This window comes from Tiliqua scincoides, chromosome 8 (genome assembly GCF_035046505.1).
Source record: "Tiliqua scincoides isolate rTilSci1 chromosome 8, rTilSci1.hap2, whole genome shotgun sequence".
NCBI lineage: Eukaryota > Metazoa > Chordata > Lepidosauria > Squamata > Scincidae > Tiliqua > Tiliqua scincoides.
In genome coordinates, this window is record NC_089828.1 from 35578867 (window position 1) to 35601544 (window position 22678).

At 43.5% G+C, this 22678-nt stretch overlaps 1 protein-coding gene across 1 annotated transcript in view; it reads left to right on the forward strand.

The window, feature by feature from the left end:
• Positions 1–10386: 10386 nt before the first annotated feature.
• EFNA2 (ephrin A2) overlaps positions 10387–22678 on the forward strand; it is a 199853-nt gene continuing 187561 nt past the window's right edge. The window contains exon 1 of the mRNA XM_066636234.1: positions 10387–10511. Coding sequence (XP_066492331.1) covers positions 10387–10511 — 125 coding nt within the window. The remainder of the gene's footprint in view (positions 10512–22678) is intronic.

A 22678-nucleotide genomic window follows, 5' to 3' on the forward strand; every position in this document is an offset into this window, starting at 1 on the left:
CTTATCTTGACTGGTAATCGCCAGCCGTTTGTCATGTCCCGTACGCTCTCTGTCATCTTCATATTCTCCCTCCTCCCCCTTCTTCTCCACATTTATAAGTTAACCTTTTGTGGCAAGTCATTTTCAGTGGGACAGTGTTCCTTCTGAATTGGACAAGGGCCAAATGGCTGTCAACGTTGGCTTTAAGCCAAGATGTGGCCAAAGGTCTCCTTCATCCTTGTCTCTTGTAAGGTGAATAGCAAGGGAGGCTTTGGTGGAGCCCTTTGCCCTTCCTCTCATCTCTGCTACTCACCCCCATGCAGTGTCACGGGATGGCCAAGTCAGGCATGGCAAAGGGTTCATGACCATCAGAGGGCCCATCTGGCAGGCTGACCCCTGAACCCTCAATACAGTTGGCAGTGGTAGTGTACATCTCACCATTGGGGGCAGGGGTATGGGGCCATGGGAGCCTCAGTGAGGGGCTTTGCTTCACAGCTCCCAGCAACCAGGCACCAGAACTGGACCCATGCGCAAGCCATGATACGTGGAAATAGGCTGTTGAAGTCTCAAGGGGATCAACTCTGCTGAAGCTGCTGCTGCTGCTGACACTGAAGAGGAGTGGGTTGAAGATCCCTGTGCCTGTGTGTTGGCGTGAGTGAGAGAATGGAGCTAGGGTGGTGCATAATGGGAATGATGGACTATCATCCCAATCCTATGGTTCCCTCCCCCCTCCCATGGTTCCCTCCCTCGCCAATGCAGCTATACTAAAATGCTACTGCTGCATCCTGCAGGGAAGGCAGTTGTGGAGATCTCCTCTGGGTAAGGAAACAAATGGTTCTTGGTTCCCTTACCAGGGGTAAACCTCCATAGTGCAGAGGGGCCTACTCAGGCTTGCAGTAGCAAAATTGCTGGCATGGATCCGTCTAGATCTGGGCCTCGGGATTGGGTCTGGGAAGGAGGCTAGGATTCAACAGCCTCTGCTGCCGCTGGACCTTCCCAGACCTGGGTCCTCCACCCACCTACCCTGTTGCCTCCCTGTTCCACCTCCCTGGGCCCTCATTGTCACCTTACTCATCCAGTGAGCTAGATGTTGGCTAGAAACATTTCTGCCCTTGTGTGCCTCTAGTAGCAGATCAGCCTGTTGCCTGCATGGAATGATGCCATTCTATGATGGTAGAACTAAACAGCTTGCTTAACATCCAGTATGTGTAGAGCCACTTCTTCTTCAGATGCCAGGTTCTGCAAGGAAACAAGCAGTGTCAGTTCCTGATAAATGTGGCAAGTTGAGACCATTTTAGGCAGAAGGCAATCTCCAGTCTCAACACTACTAGAACATTAGATGGAGTCTAATGAATGGAGAGGTAGAGCATAGAGTGCAGTGTGCTACCCTCCATGCCAAGATAATGGCTACCAGAAACATAGATTTGAACATGAGTAGGTGTAGGTCCACTGTCGCCAGAGGTTCAAGTGGCTTGACCATAAATTGGGACAAAACCAAAGACAAACTCAGGGCTGGAATCAAGATGTTTGATTAGTATGTACATGTTAGATAGACCTTTCAAGAACCTTTTGATCAGTGGATGCGAAAAAGCAGGTACTTGTTAATGGTTAGGTGAAAAGCAGCAATGGCAATGGAATGAAGAATGTCATTGGAGAATTCACCAAACTCGCAGACTTGAAGTGAATACCCTAATATTGTACTGGATCTAGTTGTTGAAAGTTGTTGAATAAAGGCGGAATCCTAACCAACTTTCCAGCACTGATTTAGCCGCAGTTCAGCCCCCAAGGTAAGGTAACAAACATGCCCTTAGCTTGAGGAGGCCCCCTTGACTACATCCCCACTGCAGGATGCAGTGCACACCACATTGGCACAGCTATGTCAGTGCTGGAAAGTTGGTTAGGATTGCGCCCTAAGTCTTACATGTTCACAGTTTTGTCAAGTGGGCTAGAATGTACTTGAGGTCCCCCTCAACTCTGACTAAGGTTTGATTCTCCATGCTGTCAGCCTCAGTGTTTTGAGGGTTGACTTTGATTCTGGCCCAGGAGGTGAAGATACTCGCCCCTTGTCATCCTGGGCACAAGTGCCAACCATATCTGCCTCAGTCACCATACAGATCTCAGGATGCAATTGGTGTCAGATGCCACTTCATCCACATGCATTTGCGGTGGGGCTAACTTGCGAGGCTCCCCCTCTGCACGATGGGTTTGCTTGACTAGGATTGGTCATATTTAGACAGGTAAGCCTTTAAGGGGCCTGCAGGGAGGCTGGTGCCATTGCTGCAATGGATATGACTTGGGTTTCCTTATGATGACTTGGTGATCAGTGTGAAGGGGAAAAATGCATAGAAGAGATTTTCTTCTCAAGGGATTAGAAATGCATCCCTGTGGAGCAGGGATCATGTTCAACTTGATTTCAAAACTGGCACCACTTGGTATTGAGATTGGTTGCAAACAGGGACACTGCAGGGTGAAAGCGATGTTGAACTGTAGAGTGGAAGACATTGGTGCTAGGCTTTAATCAGGGGCAACCATCTTGTCTCCTGCTGCGCTGAGAGCACCTGTCAAGTTCTTGGATACTCTGGCTAGATGAATGGCCACTAGGTGATGTGCTGTTAAATGTTCCTGTTCCAAATTGTGGATGTTATGGAGCAAAGAGTCTTCAACGCTACTCTCCTTCCTTTGTTTATGTAGTAGATGGCTGTTGCATTTTTCATTAAAGTGCACTACATGAGCCTTGGAAAATGGTAGAAGGGATTTAAGTGCCTTGAAAATGGCTAAGAATTCTAGGAAGTTGATCTGTTGTGGCAATCAGGCCCTGCTGATTTTGAGGGAACCACCTGGGGCCAGGATCAGAAACTGCCACCCCCATGTTGCCTCATCCCTTATCAGGCACACCTGGAGGCCTTCTAAGGCCTCCAAATGGACCTAAAAAGGTCACTTTCAGTTTTTGCTGAGAACTGAAAGGTCTTCCAGAGGCCTCAGAAGCCGGTCCAGAGGCCTTGGAAGGTCTTCTGGTGGCTAGCGAAGCTGTGGGTGGCCTCCCTGGCCCTCAAAATGCCTAGAAAAAAAGCCAGCCGGAGGGGAGGAAATCATGGTTGTGCCACGGGACATTTGCCCCCCCCCAACTCCCCCAGGTATGCCAGCAGCAGTGAGCTCTCCATCCCCACCTCGATACATTGGTGGTTATAGTTCTGGATGGTGTATCAGTGTGGAGAAGCATCCCTCATAAAATATTGGTTGGGGGAGCCTACAACTGTAGGGAATATAGAGCTTGGTACAGGTTGAGTAGCTGTTTGTGCTGGTGGCACTCAACTGGAACTATCTCTGAAAGGATTGATGCATACATGTGCCAAAGAGATGACAGCTACGTGGTCAACACCACGTGATCTAAGAGTCACTCTATCTGATGTGCCAGCTGAGACAGTGATCTTTGAAACTCCATGATGGAGCCATTATGACTCTCCATGAGATGGATGCAGCACATGTAGAATACAGCAAGACTCCTTTAAACCAGATTCATTGAGATGGTTTCAGATGAGACTTCTTGAGGTCAATGTATTGCCCCAAAGGTGTTAACGGGAATGAATAAAGTCCAGATGTTTTAGAGTTGCTGGTTGGATTCAGCCACTGTAAGCTATATTTCCAGCAGGTAATAGTAATGGAAATGCCATTATCCCTCAACACATACTTTGTAAAGACCGTCAGTGCCATAGAGATGCTAAAGGGGAGTAACTGATATTGGACATGTTCAGTGTGCACTGTAAAACAAAGATATTCTTATGTTGTGCATGTATTGAGATATAGAAGCAAGCATCCTTTCAGTCTATGAGCAAGCATCTTCGTAGAGTCGGAATGTTCAGTTTAGAGATCCTATGGAATTTTGGGGTTTGTATAAAGGTGTTGATATCCCATAGATCTAACATGGAATGTTGGCCACCGTCCTTGTCAGTAATATGAAGTATCGCAATTAAAAGCCTCAATGATGTTCATTGAAAGGCACTGGCTCAATAGCACCCTTCCAGATAAGAATGTCTATTTAACAGAGGCTGTGACAAGTGGATGACCCAGAACATACCTCATGGTGGAAGATGTGAAAATTCTATGGCATAGCCTATTCTGATTATGGTGATCACTCATTGGTCTAATTCAGGGGTGCCCAAACCCTGGCCTGGGGGCCACTTGTGGCCTTCAGGAACTCCCAATCCGGCCCGCAAGAAGCCCCTGGTCTCCAATGAGCCTCTGGCCCTCCGGAGATTTGCTGGAGCCCGTGCCAGCCCAATGCAACTGCTGTCAGCATGAGGGTGACTGTTCGACCTCTCGCGTGACCTGCGGGCCGAGGGCTCCCTCCACTGCTTGCTGTTTCATGTGTGTGATGCAGCAGCGGCAGCAAAGGAAAGGCCAGCCTTACTTTGTGTGACGCCTTTTATAGGCCTTGAGCTATTGCAAGACCTTCATTCAGTCATATAAGTTCCATCTCTAATATATTCATTTATGAAAATTTATGTAAATTTATTCCAATTTGAAATGCAAATTAATTCCTTTTTTTTTTTCCTGGCCCCCGACACAGTGTCAGAGAGATGATGAGTCCCTCCTGCCAAAAAGTTTGGACACTCCTGGTCTAATGTAATGGAATCCTTTTACAAAATTCTTTTGACCCTCGCTCCCACCCAAAGTGAAGAGAGGGAGAGCAAATATTGTAGGCATTCTGAGATGTTATTGGTGATCTAAAATTGGTGTTGTGGACCAGCCATTCTCAAACCCCCCCCCCCTTTTTGGCTACATCTCCTTTTCTTAGGTTCTAGCCCTCTCCATCAAACAAGGATACAACATGGACAGATAAACATAAAAGCATTTATTATTGAATACCAACAAAACGTGAATATTCCAACATACCGGCTCCCATTGAGAATGGCTGTTGTGCGCATTGAAATGAAGTCCCTGCATGTCAGTGTCAGTTTTGTGGACATTGAGAATTTTTGATGAAACTCTGATGTCCGTGTCATAGACATCTTGGGACTATAATGAAGAGACAGAGTAAAAGGCTGCACCTTTTGGGGTCCATTTTCTCTGAAGTGGCCTTTTACTGACCCTTCCCAGGGGACAACAAGAACTGCCTGTGTTGCACCCGGTCAAATAAGGGTTGTATTTGCAGAATTCTGAAAGTGGGCCCTGTTTGATTTTGGTTTTGCAAATGAGGTGAGGTAAACCCAAATGTTTTCACCATCACCTTGATCTTCTTCAGGTGACCCAGAGAATTGTTTGTGGTGTAAGACATTGGCAAAAAGTAGGACTTCAGTGCAGGACAGTGTCAGGGAGTGGCAAGGTTGAACATAACCAGATGTACCTTCTCAGTGCTATGGAATTTGCCTTAGTTTTCAAAGAGCATTCTGTGAGGAGTTTAATCCAGTTAATATGTTGCTTAGTCAAATCGGAAGTCATTAATTCACTTTGGTTCCTCTTGGGGAAATTCACTCCAGACTGGCATGGCCTTTTCCCAAAGCGTGTATCAGTATTTTGCCATGCATGAGAGGAAATTGGATTTCTTGAAATTCACGGGACCAGTGGTGTAAAGCTTCCTTGCCCTTGCATCCAACATCTTGCCCTCAGAATCTATGGGAGCTGAGTGAAACTTCACCATGTTGGACAAGGCATATTCTGTTATGAGGAGTTTGGTTATGGGTGATTGAATAAGAAAGAACATCCCTCTTCCTGCACTCTGTTCATCCACTTCGGTCTCCGTGAGGTGGATGATACAGACGATGGTTTCTTCCAAGTTTTCTTGCCCTTTCTAGAAGGACAGATAGCCTTGGCAAGACTGCTGGTGCACTCAAAATTATAAGCTGTGCATTCTGCCTGGCATGGAATGCCCTGAGCAGAGCCATCCTAGTGGTGTGTTCATTGTATGTATAACTTTAGGTTCTCTTTGAAAGAAACCGACTTCCTGGGGTCCACCTGAAGGTACAGTGAGAGTTTGGAAGGCATGATGGACATAGATGTCTATGACTCAGAGCTTCTGAGTGCTTCTGTGGTTCTGACACCAACTCCAAAGAACAGAGGGCCAGTGAGCATCGGTGGATTGACAAAAACATTGGAACTGAGGGGACCATCAATGTAAGATAAACGGTGTGCACACTGCTGTACATTGAACAGAATGTGTGAATAACTGACACTTGTATTAGATTAGCAATTTAGACTCATTCAGACATTAGCTCTAGCATGTAGAGGAAATGCATGGGTTATGGCAATGTGCTGGCAAGCCCTGTCCTCCCCGTTGATGCTCTGTAGCCTCTGCTTACCTGTGTACAGTGTAATGTGTAAACTACCCATAGGCTTGTAGGAATCCGGTTATCAGTGGCCCCATCCACATACCAAGCAGAATGTGACCAGATTTTGGAAATCTGGAGGATTTGAGAGAATCTGAAAGAGAGAATGCACTTTTCCTCATGCCACCTCTTTGGGTCACTCTGTCCTTCCAGCCAAATGTAGCAGTGCAGCATATGAGCCTGTGAACCACCAAGGTCTGAGTTCAAATCTCACTCAGCCATGGTCTTGCTAGCTAGTGTGTTCAATTGAAAAGCAATATGAAAGGGGGTTAGAAAAAATCATGGCAGGCAGGGCTATCAATAACTTTATTAGTCATGATTGCTGAATTGAACCTTTGCCTCTGAGTTGGTGGAAGCAACATCAGGACAGGGCCTATTGCATTCATACCCTGCTTCGGGAAGAAGCGGGCTTTCTGAATCATCTGGTGAGGCACTGTGGGGAAAAATGGACTTTTTGGTCTCATCCAGCAGGGTTCCTTTTATGTCCCTTAAGAGAAGTTACTATCAGTGCAGAATGTGACAATCCTGGGGGCTAGCTGATTTGACACAGTCCACTCATTGCTCCTGCAGCTTCATTGGCTGCTGATCTGTTTCCCGGTGCTAAGTCAAGCACCCAATTCAAGGTACTAGTTTTGACCTTTAAAGCCCTATAGAGCTCAGGACCAGGATATCTGAGGAATCACCTTCTCCCATGCCAACCGACCCGTCCCTTAAGGTTGGAAGGGGGAATGGTGTTGTATGTGCCACCTTTGGTGGGGATCAGATTGACAACAATGAGGAGCAGGACCTTCTCAGTGGTGGCACCTTTATTATGGAACTCTCTCCCAGTGTGATTATGAACTGCTCTCTCCCTGTTAGCCTTACGGCAAGGGCTGAGGACCTTACTTTTCTGCTTTTTAATTTTTTTTCTTTTCATTGCACCATTCTTTGTTTACCATTATTGCATTTTATATTTTCTTCCTGTTTTGGGGGGGATTTGTTTTTTTCTGTTTTGTACCCTGCTTTGAGTGGCCCATTTATTTTAGAGGGAAGAGTGATATGCAAATCATAGCCCGTTAAATAAATAAACAAAAAACAAAGTGTGCCAACAGCTTTTGTAATAACTTGTTGGAGCCCCCATGTTCAAAGTGGTCAGTGTCCAAACTACCACTTCTTTTGGCATTGTGACAGATGAAAGCAGTCACCTTTATGCATTCTTGTGGTTTTCCTGGATGCATCTGGTTGGCCACTGTGGGGCAGAGGCTGTATTTGATGGGCTTTCCTCTGACCATTTTCTGTCTGAAGTTTCTTATTCGAAGTAAGATCTATGAGAGGATGTAGTACACCTCAGGGATGTGCGGTGGGTGAGGAAACAGGTGAGGCAGAGCCTCCCCACTGTAGTCCTTCAAAAAGTGCCCCCACCACCCTGTGAGGTGTGCAAGCACTCACAACCCATGTGCTCTGTGTGTGGTTTGTGAGTGCTTGCACACTTCACAGGGCGGTGGCAGCGCTTTTCGAAGGACTTCTGTGGGGAGGCTCTGCCTCACCTGTCTCCCCACCCATTGCACTTCCCTGGTACACCTATCAAAAACTGTGAATCATTGCCCTCATACCCCCTGCTTGTGGGCTTCTTAGAAGCAGCTGGCTGGGCTAGTCCTTGCAGGGAAACAGGAGGACACTGGACTCAATGGACATTAGGCTTGATCCCGCAGACCTTTACTTATGTTCTTATAAAGGCATGCAAGCTAAACAAAGCTTCCATGCACAATGGCAGTCTATTCCAGGACACCAAATGCCATGGGGAAGGCTCTTGCCTTCAAGCCTGCTTGGGGGTTTCCCAAAGGTGTCTGGCTGGCCATTGCCAGAAGCAGGATGCTGGAATAGATGAATACAGATTGGTCTGATGAGTGATGATGATGATGATGGAGGCAACATTAAAACTTCAACAGCAGCCACCCAAGTGTGTGTGTGTTGGGGGGGGGGCAACTACACACTTTCTATTCCAGCATCCAAACAAGTTCCTAATATTTTACCTCTTTCTCTTATAAAACCAGGTTGAAAATCATGCAATCTCTGGATACAATGGGAAAGAAAGGCTTGGTCCCAGATCCTGTTGACTTGGGGCGAGTGCCCTCTTTTCTCGCAAGCAGGATGCTCTCTTGCCCCTCCAACCTAATCTCCTGCCTTTGGGGGCCACTCCACCCCACCCACCCCCCACCAGTCCTCTCCCTCTCTTCCCTCTCCCCCCCTCCCCACAAGATGTGAAATTGACTCAGGCTCCTGGAGACACCCACATGGCAGAAGGTGGGGCCAAGCCTCGCCGGCCAACCAACCTTGAGCCTTGGGTCCCCGCCCCTGTGAATGGTGGAGATTGGGGAGGGGGGTCTGGTTGGAAAGAGCATCGCTTACTTTAGGGTGGCCGGGTTAGTGGCAACAATGTGTCAGTTTCAGGAGGAGCAGGAGCCTCTGTGAGCCATTGAAGGCAAGGCAGAGAACAGAGACAGAGGAGGCAGCTGGAAAGGAGACCAGCGGAGAGGCTTAAAGAGTCCAGAGAAAGGAACATTTTTTCCTTTCTTTCTCTCTCCTTCAACCCCCCCTTTTGCAATTTGTCACCGGGGGGGGGCACACAAAAAAGGTGGGAGCATGTTTTATGCAGGATCACATTGCAATTGCATGGATTGAAAGGAAAATCCTGCACAATTTGCAGGAAGGAGGGAGGCATCTGGCAGAATCTTGTGCAGTTGGGGGAGGGGGGTGTTTCTCTCCTCCCCCCTCCCCTTCTTTCTTTTCTTTAACAAAATTGCCTTTTTTTCTTACAATATTACTGCCACGCTGCTGCTGCTGCTGCTGCTGTCTCCCTCTTCTTTCTTCCAATTGTAAGGAGAGCTTCTTTGATTGGAAGGAAAAAAAATGGGGGGTGGGATGGGGGGAAAAGAGCAAAAGTGGCTTTTTCCTCTTTTTCCTGACCCTTGCAGTGAGAAACCTGTTGTAGATCTGCATTGTAGAGGGGCTCTTCTTTGGCTTACTTGTTTAAATCCAGACTGCAAACAAACAAAAACTTGTGCTGTAATTCTGTCCCCCCCCCTTTTTAGGAGGAAAAAAAAAAAAAAAGACATCAGAGCTTCAAGTATATCCTAGAAGGGTAAAAGGAGAAGAGTCCAAGGGAGTCAAGGCACCTTTAAAAAACTTGGATCAAGTTGGGTATGTATGGTTTGGAATTTATTTTTTTTTTGTAATTTTTTTGGGGGGTGGGAGGGCAAGAAAGTGATCCTCACTTGAAAATCCTGTTTCCAGGCAACTGGTTGCAATTTGGAGAAGAAGGCTGTAGAAAAGAAAGTTTTGGAAAACCCAGTTTTAAGTGCAAAGTAGTTGTTGAAACCACACACTGGCCATGGCAGACTCCAAGAGCAGAGAAATCCTTGCAAACTTTCCTTGCTGAGTCTACAGTTTCTCTTTGCAAGAGCTGGGGGATGCTGAGGCAGTTGCTTCAAGATGCTGAGAGTTTCCCCTTCACCAGATCCAGTGGCTTCCCTGTGTTCCTTCTTCCTAAATGTTCCTGATCTTAAATACCCTTTGGACTGAAGGTTCTTCCTCCTAGAGATGGAATTCCCACCTCCTCTCCTGTGGCTGCAAAGAGTTTGAGAAAGATGCAAGAATCTCCAAGAAAAGGAGAAGAAAGTTGGCAGAAGGGGGGTTTCTCCAGACAAAAACCCACACCCATCTCTTCCTAGATAATAGAAGATTTTCCTCAAGTTTTTTTCCTGGAGTGCCCACTTAGCAGATCAAATCCTGATCACCCTGAAGAGCTTCAAAACACTGCTTTGCTATAGACTTGGGCAAAAAGGACGATCATCTCCATTTCATGAGTCTGAAAAAGGTACTGGGAACTCCTAAGTGATGGGGGATGGCCACTGTGGAATGAATTAGGGGTGTGTGTGAGTTTTCATCAAGCGGGCAGGAAGAAAGGAGACTAACTGTTGGCTGTTAAGTGCCCCCCCACCTGCAAAATGAACTGGTTCCATTGTTAATAAAGCAAAGGTTTGCAGAAAAAATTTGAGGGACTAAGGAGAAGTCAAGAAAGCAGGCGACGGAACAAGAATCGGGTATGATGCCGCATTTGGAGGTGGCCGCTTTGCTTGTCACCCTGGTGGGGGTTTGCGTCTGGACGGATGACAGCAACAAAGTTATTTCAGATCGCTATGCGGTATATTGGAACAAGAGCAATCCCAGGTAAGATGGAGGGGAGCCAAAACACCTTCTGTCTCTTTTGCATTCCAAGCCTCAGGGGCTATAGAATTGTTACTCAGCCCTCCTTGCAACGTATGTGCATTTTTGGGGTGTGTGCGTAGGGGGGGAATGTCCCCAAGGAGGATGACAATTACATTCCTCTGTCTCTGTTAGTCTGTAATTCTTCATCTCTTGGAGAAGGAAATGGTGAACTTTCCAAGACTGGGTTTGAAATCTTTACTGTTATTATTTTTAAATGTGGCTTTTCATAGTCTTTTAACAAAAATTATTAGGACAATAAGCTGATGATCACTTAGTTACATCGCTGTATGAACTATATAGTGGAAGTTCAAAAAATGTGTAGTTTAATCTATCTATCTATCTATCTATCTATCTATCTATCTATCTATCTATCTATCTATCTATCTATCTATCTATCTATCTATCTATCTATCTATCTATCTATCATTGCAAGTTAGAACCACAGAAACCAAGGTTATTAGACAGACTTCAAGGGAAGAGTAGGGAGAAAGTTATAGACAACTCTTTTAAAAGGCTAATTAAAGATAAGCAGCTAGAAAAAAGTGCTAGTTCTGTGCAGAGTATCTCTTTTTGCCCACCAATGCATCCCATGATAACAAAATGTATTTAGGTTGCTCCTTTTAGATCCTTGTGTTGCACAATTGGGAGTGCCCCCACATTCTCCTTCAGTTCCTTGCTAAGCATCAGTAGTAGACTATATATTGTTAATTGATCTGCTATCTTTACAAAATCAGTATCACGTATTCCTTGAACTTTTGGGGATGCGTGTCTGTTAATCTCTCTCAATCTCTTTTCTTTTATGAAATCCAAAATTACACAAATTGTTCCCCTTTTTCCCCCCTCTGCAAAAATGGCACTTTCTAGTTTATCTTGAGGTTGAACATGGAAACCTGCTTACATTTCATTTGCATCTGCCAGTTTAAAGCTAAGTTGGATGAGTTTCAGTGAGGAGATCCTCTGTGCCTGTCCCACTTCCCCTCTCCTAAACCTGATGTAAAACCATTGGGGGGGGGGGAGAGAAAAGATATTTTTCCTAACAGCTGTTTTATGTTTGGCATCTGAACGCGCGCACACACACACACGCACACACACACACACGCACACACACAATTCATTCATCCAGAAGCCAATTCTGGGAAGTTGTAAGTATGTGCAGTCAAGGAGAACAGAACGATAACAATTTTCAGAAGCACCGCAGACTGTAAAATCAATTATGTGTCACTTAAGGACTCGCATCTTGTCAAATTAAAACACCAGCCTTTCTCTCTTTGGGTGCCTTCACCCACCCCAGATGAAAACAGTTGTTGTCCTGTCTCCCAGTGATTTTTTTTTTTAAGACCTGCTGGCTCAGATGGATAGGTAGCAGGTGAATACACTTTCATGAAGGTCCAATTTCTGAGGTGTCTTAGGAGGGGGTGAAAGTATGATGAAAAAGTAAAATGCTTTTCCCAACTGGGTGGTGACTACAGACCTCTTGGGATGGTTTAAATTTGGTTTTTGTGGAGGCAGGGCTGTCTTTGTGTATCTGAGCAATATGTGTTAGCAAAATTCGAATGGCGTCCAAAGGTTCCTTCTGAGTTTTGGGAATGGTTTTCTTGGTGGGTTCCAAATCTTTGTGGTGTCTTCCAGTGGTGTTTAAAAATGTCTTGGGTAGAGAGTTCTAAACTATAGCTTGGTCTTGAATTTCAGGTAAGTCCCGGTTTCCTTGGAGCCTATTCATTCTTCTCCTATGGACCGAGCCTGCAATTGAGCTACAAGAGAACTCTGTAAGCATCCCAGATCTTGCCATGCCAAATTTAATTTGTGCAATGGAGGATGATCCTACTACCTTAAAAAAAAATATGCTTTTCTATCCAGAGTGATGGTAAAGGTCCAGTAGTTGGTTCTCTCTCTTGAAGAGTTCATAACAGCTTTGCAAAAGAGGGGCTTCAAAAACAACTAAAATAGTGATTTGCCCATGACACAAGCCCCAAATATTGGCCTTTTCCTGCAATGTTCCAGAGAGATTAAAAAAAAAAAAGCAGGTGGGATTATTAATTTTCTTTCTTGAGATTTTTATTTCAATAAATGAAAGGAGAAAAGACCATAGAAAACAGATTTTTCTTCCTATATGTTTCATGGTACTTTTTTACCTTTAAAAAAATAAAGCGTCAACATTTTTGTGGTGTTTAGAGTCAAGTTTACAGTCCTGACTGCCCACTTTCTTTCTGTATTCTTAGCTGGATTGTGACGAAAGGTAATTCCAAGTCTTGTCTCCTCCCAAGGTGTGAAAATAGGGCCAGTTTTTGGAATGGTTTTATCAGGTTTATTTGTTTGAAAGGGAAGTTTTAGTGGACAGTGAAATCTCTTTATGGAACTATGCCAGATGATTTGTTGGTATAAAATTTTGGACAGTTTTTTTCTTTAGGCCACATTTTTTATGCCCTTCTCATTCATTTGCTAGACAGGGTTGCCATGGGCATTACTTTCAGCTCCCTTTGGTACCTGATGGCAGGGAAAAATAATCACTACATGAGTGTAAAAGCTAACCTTTGCTATTCAATTGTGCAAAAACCTGTAATAGATTGTGGAATGAGCAAGAGAAAAAAAATATTTTGCCTGTTGACCCAGGTTTCATAAAAAGAGCCCCCCTTCCGCTCCCCAGACACACACACATCTCAGTGAAAGATAATTTTTTCTCTCCATTCCTCACTCTTGCTGTGAGAAAGCTCTGAGGGAACCTTTAATAGAGAAATGACTCTCTTTCCAGGCCGTTTCCTGTCATTATGAATGAGGGGCTTCATTCTTAAGATGAAATGTTTTAGATTTGAGGGAAACTCATGACTGTGTTTCAATGAGGACCTCTGTGTGGCTACAGTAGGGAAGTTCATGAGCCAGTGTAGGGCCTCTCTAAATCGGGCAACATGCATGACTGTGTCCTTAATATGTGACATAAAACATTTCTAGAGCTGTATATAGCCCAACAGACATAGGCGGAATCTTACATTAGGTCTACCCAATCACCTGCTTAGAGGGTAAACCTGGTCATGGAACTCCCATCCAGAAGTTACCCTCCCCCCTTTTGTTTTATCCTCTCTGCCACGGTCACTTCACTGACCTTAGAAGTTGGGGTAATCCCATCTTTTATTTCTTTGGGGTCCACAGCCTAAGTCTTTCATGTGGATTATATTTCCCAGGGAGAAGTTGAAAGACTTTTGCATTGGTTATCGTTCATCCTTCCCTCCCTTTTTGTGCCGTCGTTTCGATGACTATAGTTTCTTTCCTTTGACTGCTGTTAGTTGTTTTTTTTTAACAATACTCAACTGAAGATGAAGGTTTAATGCTATTATAATGGGATTGATCCAAGCGAGGACCGGTAGACAGCCTTGAGGAAAAAAAATAAAATAAATATTTTGGGCTTGGTTTACATAGCTTGAAATATCTTGACCCAGAGTGGAGATATTTCAGAGCAACTGTGTTCTGTGTGTGTGCACACGCGTGTGCTGTAAATGTTCCCTACTTCTAGAATTAGTGGGTGCTATTCTGCCTCTCTCTACCCTACTCTAAGGTTTAGTGCAAATATTGGAGTCCCTTTCCCTCTCTTTAAGGCCCAGAATGTGACTTTAAAGCAAAATATCTGGGTCACTGTACAAACCCCTCCCTCCCTCAAATCCTCAGAGAATTGACATCGGGTGGGAAATGAAGAAAAAAAATGTTTGGTCAAGACCAAGTAGAAACTTTAAAAGCAAGGGAACACAGATGGGCAGTAGAAGTCATGCAAAAGGGTTACCTCCACATATGTAATACTTATATCTAGTGAAAGATCAAGAATGCTTTGGGGACATGCTTGTTTCGTGCATGTGCATATGCAAAAAACATAAATTAGCTTATTAGGTTTCAGATACATGGCATTTACTCTGGAAATTCTTACTAAGGTTCCTACGCAACTCTCTGGAGCTCACCATTGGAGTTCCCATCTCATCCTCTCCTACTAAATATGAGAGAGAGAGAGAGAGAGAGAGAGAGAGAGGTTTCTTTGTTTATTTTCCTCTATTTTTTGAAGAGCAAAACAGCACTGATTCAGATTAGCAAAATCCCAGCCAACAATTCTGCAAATTCTCACATTTCTTGAGAGAAAACAGGTATAGTGAATCTTCCATTTAAATGCACGAAGATTTGTTGTGCAAGTGCAACTGACCCACAGTGGGTAAGCTCATTTCTTAGGGCATGATCCAGTTTGGAAATAGGAAATTAACAGTAGATATTCACCAACAACCCAGAAAAATTAAGTCTGTTTTTCACATCTGAATGGCATCACTTAACTCATCTTTTTAGTGCTCTGTGTTTAGTTAATCAAAGGTGGAAATGTTCAAAAATATTGTAATTCATGACATGCTAGTGGAAGTGTAAGATCCAGTTTCCTAATAAGACCAAGCATAGATTACTAGCTAAAATAGGTACACTTGGTTAGGAATTCTGGCATTGGGTATAAATTCGTTGCATTTCAACACCTGCTTGGCAATGGGAAAATGGGTGCTATATATGTTTAAGAGAGATAATTGGGTAGCAGGTTATTCTTTTCTTGGGGGAAAAATTCAAGATAAAGCAAAACGTTGCAAATGTATGTAGACCTGTTCTCTCCACTCCCCCCCCCCCCGCGTTTCCATTTTATTTCTCCCCTGCGGAAGCCAGTGTTTCAATCTCATGGCACATATGACTCACATGGGCAAAAGGGATGCCCCTCTTGATAATTGTGTCTAAATTAAAAATCAATTGTAAATTGAAACACGGGATGCTTTGCCCTCTCTGAGTGTAATTTTGGATCACCCGCAGGCATCCTTGATATCTTCAACCCGTTGTCATGTTTTATGTGGTAGAGACATGGGTCTGGAGAACGTTAAGAGATGTTTATTAAATACATCTCTGTGTAGGCTGTTGATTGAAATATCGGCGGGAGGGATAGGCAAGGCAAGGACGGACACTGTCATGTGCACATAAATGAAGGGGTGCAGCCATGTTGGACAGTTTTCCTCTGAAGTTCTCAAAACCAAGATGAGCCTGAATCAAAGGCTGGGCATCTCCTAGACCTGCAGATGTTTTCTGTGAAAACCAGCCGCCATATTATATTCCATGCATGGTGTATGGAACGGCTTCATTGCCTTATTGCTTTGCATATTTATCAAAGTATAATAATGTGTATGTGATATCCCAATACGTTTTTGACAGGAGACATACGAGAAAAATATTTCTTCATGGACCATCATATGTTGGCTCCTGATGAGGAAGTGTTTTATTCTTCTCTCCTCCTATATTTATTATTTTTTATGTATTGTTTTTCCATTGAAAAGGTACCCAAAACAGGGTACGGATTTCAAAGTTTTAAAGTGTGTTGTGTAATTTTACAGGTAATATCGCTGCTTCTGCATCTTCCCCCCTCTGTTTTAATCTCTTCATCTAGTGATCATTGCAGGATTCTTCTTTCAGTCTTTCTTGAATGTTGGGTGCCATTTGGGTCAAATTGGACTCCATTTTTTTGGGGGGGGGGCTGTACACGATGGCCGACATTGTCTACGTTGCTTAGCGTGTGATTGCTGGAGATTCAAATTCTCCTTTGTAGGGTAAATTGTGATTTTAAAAAAATGTCCATGTTGACTTTTGATGATATGTAAAACTTGATATTGCTGGTATTGCTCCTTGTTGATATTGCTCCTTGTACAGAGGTGTGAGTGAGTGAGTGAGTGAGTGAGTGAGAGAGAGAGAATGGTGATAAACCAAAGGAGGAAAAATGTCTTCATTCTGAGCAGGGTCTATGATTCTGTTAGAAACCCAAGCAAATTCAGCTTCTTTTTCCTGGCATGATTGGATAAATCATTTCCAAAGTAACAGTGGCAAAGATTTGTTTCTCTCCTTCACGCTTACCTGCAACAGTGTAATAGGCAGTTTTAGAGTAATTCCAGAATGACAGTTTTCCTGCCACCAAATGCAATTCTGGAAAAGGCCCTCGCATTTCTGTAGCTGTCGAAGGGGAGAGAGAGATGGGTAAATGATCGGCTATTTTCTCTCTCGATTTGCAGCCCAGGTACATCCCATTATTTTATTTTCCTTTGCCCATCCTGGCCTGCATTTAGTTGCATGAACATTTCTGACTTCCAATTATTAAGTTTTTGTTGTTTTAGAAAAAAAAAGAAGTATTTGTTTGTTGAGGCCTTTGTTGCTATCTACAAAACCGTTATAGGAAACCCCAGAAACATGGAAAATTTCTCAAGGAAATTTGTAGAAATGTTTGGAGGTTGAAGGTAGTGAGTGTCTGAGCTGCCTACTTGTGCAAGAGAAATGTGGAGCTCCATGGATGGCCATTGTTTATAGCCACGCTGATGGGCTTCCCATAGGCATCTAGCTGGCCATCGCTGGAAAGCAAATACTGAACCAGATAGACATTTGGCCTGATTTGACAAATGCAATCCTTATGTACTGGAGCAGAGGAATCAACATGTGCCAGCTGTACAGTTCTAGAAATTCCATGTTGACTCAATGCCTCCATGAATGGTGTCAGCCATTTCTTTCTTCTTGATGTGATTGGATGTTTTGGTTGTTTCTTTTCTGGCATTGCTGTGACTGTTACCAACATTTATATTCAGTTATTCAACAAGAAAAAATTCCAAAGCTGTTCACACAGCTAAATAAAGTAAATAAATAAACGTGTTCCTTGTCTGCAAAGGACTTACACCTTTGAAAAAGATGCCCAAGAAACACGAGCAACCAGCCACACGAGCAAGGTGCTGGACTGGGATGAATAGGGACAATTTCTCTCCCCCAAATGTAAGATGACCACCATTTTAAAAGATGCCTCTTTTAGCAGAAATTATCCACATGTGCCCCATGTTTTGAATTAGCCATCAAGTGTGCCCAATTTTTCTATTCCCTTCTTCATTTCTCAACCTGAAACAAAACAAATAGTCATTGGGACAACAGGAATTATGTGAACGAGAAGTATAGGATAGGAGTGGAAAAAGAACATCACCTAGTGAGTCTTTTCTTGGCCAAGGTCAGCTTTGATATTTCTTGCACCTTAATTGCTAGGGATATTCTAAATCGGATCCAAGCTATAGGCTCTGAGTGAGATAGATACAATCTCTCCATGATCTGCAAATACCTGTTTCCCGTGTTTGTTACTTAGAGAACCAAGTAAATACAAGCAAATATTTTTATGAAGTTGTAACATAACTGCAATATACAGGAAACCTCTCAGTATGTCAGCTGTCTGTATTGCCCTGTCAAGAGATGAGAAACATTTTTGCTATTTCTCTGTCCCTCAGATTTCTGATTTTGCTGTTGGGTGGACAAATTCTCAGGTCAAAGACAGAACACTTGTTTATTCCACTCTTAGATATACTGTGGCAAGTTATGACTTGGTAGAATGATTGTCTGCCTTTACTCTTATGCAAACAGGTTCTTGGTTCATCTTGGTTTGGAGAGCTTGATAGGCAGACTGTGAAATGACGGCTCAAAAGAATGAATCATCCATTTTCACATTCAACTGAGCTATGACCACTTATGGTCTTGCTCAAACTCATTCTCTTGGTTCAAGGTGTTGATTGCAAAGGCGAAATCAAGCTAGATTTCCCAGAATTATGCATGGTTTTAAACTATTTGTGCCTCGTTTCTTGGATCCCTAGTGGGGTTGATGGTGGTAGGGTCTTCTTTGAAAGTCAACTCTTCAATCGATGTAAAAAATAATTCTGAGAACAGTCATTGTCCTTCTGCTTTCTTTTAATCCTCTTTATAGGGTCTTCTTTAGACATTGGGTTATTTATTTTTCCGCATGGCAGTCTGTGTGTAACCTCTTGTCCCCACACCTTAATCTCATCAAGGAATATACCTTTTCCTGCTTGTCTGAAACAAGGCTGAGTTTGAATCGGATTTCTATCTTCTGTTGTCGCGTCCAGAAAGACTTTGCATTTTTCCAGTGTTCCACAGCACTTTCAGAATACCATATCACACAAAATTCTTGACCAAAATGCATTAGTTTTGTTTCTCTTTCCTTGAAATACCCTTTTGACCTGTCCCATCTCCATTAAATCCGCTTAGTGGTTCTCTGAGGTGGGCAGTTTGTGCCGTTAAGGAACGGCAGATACAAACAAGGCCCAATTTCTCTGACAAGGTTTTTTGGCGCTCTCTCTGGGGAGCACAGTTGTATTTCCCACAGGTCATGCATTTGGCATCCAGATGCTGTCTCTGGGCTGAATTTGGAATGAAGAATAGGACTGGGGGACTCTGCAGAGTAAAGGCAAAACCTTGGCAGGGTATACTTCTTCAAGCCCTTTAAAGCTAGCTCTTTATCGGAGTCAGTTGGTAAAAACTGCTTGAGTGGGACAAAACTCCCCACTCACCAAGGAGACAGACCAGCTTGCGAAATGGCTGCTCCTCCATCACAAAAAAAAGACTTGCAGGCGCCTGTCAGTTTTCTGTGCAACTGTGAGGTATCTTTGCCTCATTGCTACACCTTGGCTCAGACATGTTTGTGTGATCATCCCCCCCTACTGCCTCCCTGACTACGTTTTAACACCTATTTATTTATGTGCAATATGGAAACCCAGTGATGAAGAAGTCTGCTTGTACAGAGGTTTTAACAGTGGATGCATGTACCTTGAGGCGCACATCGGCGCTGGGAAAAATGGTCACCACTTCAGCACCATTCTGGGACTTCGGTTTTGTTATCATAACACAGATTTGGAGCATGCAGAATGTGCACACACATATATGTGTTTGTGTGTATAATATAACTGGAATATACATTTATGTACATATGTGCATTTGCTAAATAAGAATAGATCATACGCATGAAATATGTATGTGCACAAAGGTATACTTCAAATATTCTAAATAAACACCCACCCACACAGAGTATTTTTAGATTTGTATAGCTATGTAGATCATATAATGTGTATATAGATCTGTTTGATAATGACAAAGCCACAGTATCTGTTTGTGTAGTATATTGTGTGTGTGTGTTCCCGAGCACGTGTGCATTTATGTATTTGGTATATAGACATATTTATTTTTTGTAATTTTATCCGACTTTATAGGAAAAAAATTGTCTTTCAAAGCAGTCCCAGCAATCAGAAATTCAATGCAGAGTAGCATAAATGAAAATGAGACATGCAACATACTGCATATATTTCAGATGCATGCATGCAAAAATGTGTTGACATCTCCAAGATTTAGTAAAATGTATTGATCTCACTTTTCCAAAAGCCCAAAACAGCATGCACCCCACAAAACATAAACATGTATAAAATCAGTTTCCTTAAGCATGTACATGAACACATACAGGTCCTAACTGCTTTGGAGAGTACTCTTGCAGTATGCAACTGAAAAGGGAACGCTCTGCACCTGAGGAGCTTACAATCCAAATTTCAGTAGGGAGGTGGGAGAGAAGACAGATGGAAGGGCGGGGAAAGTGAGATATCAAAACAATGGAGAGAGAAGTGTGATGCTGAGATAAAATTGAGATAACTTCCATGTCTGCTATCCAGAACTCTTTGGAGGGGCAGTTGGATGCACAAGTAATTACTGGAGAACTGGAGAGAGAACTTCAGAGAGAGGTTGAGTGGGAGTGAATGCAATGACGTGTATGCAAACTTCATCTCAGCTGGAGATAAGGACTGCGGGTTGGGTCAAATATTTCTGAGGTATTGAGAAGAGATTGGAATGTTAAGACAGAAATACACTTTTTATGTGCGTACGCAAATATCCTGCATATACCAATTTATATTTTCATATTGTATGTATTTCCTAATTATTTCAGATGCACTTTCAAATAACATGTATTTCATGGCACACAGAACTTGCTAGTCTCTATTAGCTTGTATATCCTTCACATTTGTGCTCTTTAACTTGGGGCACCATAGGCCCCTCCTAATTGCACACATGCACCTCAGCCTGTGTCTTCTTCATGCTGTTTGCGCATCTGCCTACAATATTCACATACCTGTTTCTCTAGAGCTGCTGGAGATGTACCCAGATAGTTCTAGAGTTAGAGGTAATGTCTGCTTTTTGCGCTTTACCTCTGGCAATCTTTACCCCAGGAATCTGAAAGAATTTGGGCTGTTAGTTTAAATGTTTAACCTTTTCTATCCCGAGAGCTCCAAATGAAAGATTCACCACAGTCACAAAACAGAATGTGAATATCAACACCCTTCTCTTAACCACCCATTCTTGGTAGAAATTACTAATGTAATTACCAAGACATTTTCCTTAGTACTGACCATTGTCACTCATTTGCTAGAAATCAAATTATCTCTGTCCCTGCGTCAGGCAAAGTAACTGCCACCCTGTTTTCAAACTTTGCTTTTTAAAAAATCTTGAGGTTTATGGTTGCTGCTCATTCCTGTTTTGTTTTCAAACCATTCCCTTCCCACCCTACTTTGGCACACTCAGGTTACAACCCAGTGCGTCTTTGCATGGGAGTAAATCCCATCGAACACAGCGAGACATGCTTCTTTAAACATGCCTCGGATTGTGTCGTCAACCCCAGAGGTGGGCGCATGCATAGTAATCAGCATGGATCATCGTAGTTCATTTATCAAGGCAATAAAATGCACCAAATATTGCAATGCAATAAAGCGAAATCAACACATGGAGAAACCATTTTTATTTTTCCTTTGGGAGCAGCGGATGAGAAGTCTTGATGGGAGCCGCAGAGATTACTAGCGTTGCCCAACCACAGAGCTAGCTGTGTGGGCTTCAGTATTGGTGCCAGCTTCCCGTTGGCAATCCCAGAATATACAAGGAGGAAAAAAAGAGGGGAAAGAGACTCTTGTAACCAATAATATTCTGCAATTTACGCTGGGTGATCAGCAGTGAAAATTCTTGGCTCGAGGCCACCATTGAACTTACAGAATGAAACAGTGAGAAGATGCTTATTATGGGGAAAACTAGTTTTTATTTTTCTTATTTTTTTAAAGTGATCCAATCATGTATACTTTTTTAAGGATTCCAGAGAAGAAAATTAAAATGGTTGTGACTTCTGTAATATTAGCCTGAAACTCCTAAGTCTTTAAGTTCGTAAAAATTGAAAAAAGATTACCATTACTCTGTGTTGGAAGCAATTGAGAGTTACCATCCAGAGACCGATACTTGGTGATGTAGGTACAGATTGCCAGGCCACCATCTCTCAATTGGTGGGGAAAAGGAGAGTTGTTTTAAATTCCTGTTTGGCCCGAGTCTAATGTTGAAAAGCCACCTTGTTGCGAAACAGATTCTGTGGCGGGAGCATTCCCCAAATGCGGTAGTTGCGTGCTTCGTCTGCAAGGCCAATCTCTGACTTGTTCATGTCCGTAACTGCGCAGAGATGATGGTGTGTGAACTGGCTGACTGGAACTGTGGTGGTGCCCCATCATTTTGGTGCCTGCAAGGCACACCCTGAAGATTGGGGCAATTGCCACAAGCCCATGGATGTGTGTATTTGCAGAGTGGGAAAAATAACTGGCGGACAGCCATAGTCATGCACAAGCCAGAGGAAGAGGGAATGAAAGAAACAACATATAAAGCTGCTTTCTACTGAGTCAGACCCTTTAGCCCAGTATTGCCTACACTGATAAGATTGGCCTCAGCTTCCTGCATTTTTAGAGTGGGGTCTTTACCAGTCCGACATGGAGAAGCTGCCAGCGATTGAAGTGGAGGCTGTTTGTTTTGCATGCAAAACAGGTGCTCCACATCTTCAAGTTTGGTGCATGTGGGAACACACCCCTTAGACAGACATTTGGTTTGAAAGAGAAATTTTTGCATAGATTTTGCTATGCCTGAAAAATTTTGAGGGGAGCCAAAAACAGTCTTGATAAAACTTTCTTACAGGCATCCTCTACCAATGAGCCCCCCCGCCACCGGTCAAAGTACAGTAGCTTTCCCCTAAACCTTGTCGCTAGCTGTTATGAGCTGCACATCACAAAACAAATAAATGGAACAACAGATCATTTATTAGACTTATTTTGGTCACAGCATCGGTCAAAGATGCTCCTTGCCTCGCTTTTGGCAAGTGGGTCTTTGTCCACTGAAAGAAGGTTTTCCACGAACCATCTGCTATATTAGGGGTGCCCAAACCCCAGCCCTGGGGCCACTTGTGGCCCTCGAGGCCTCTCAAAGCGGTC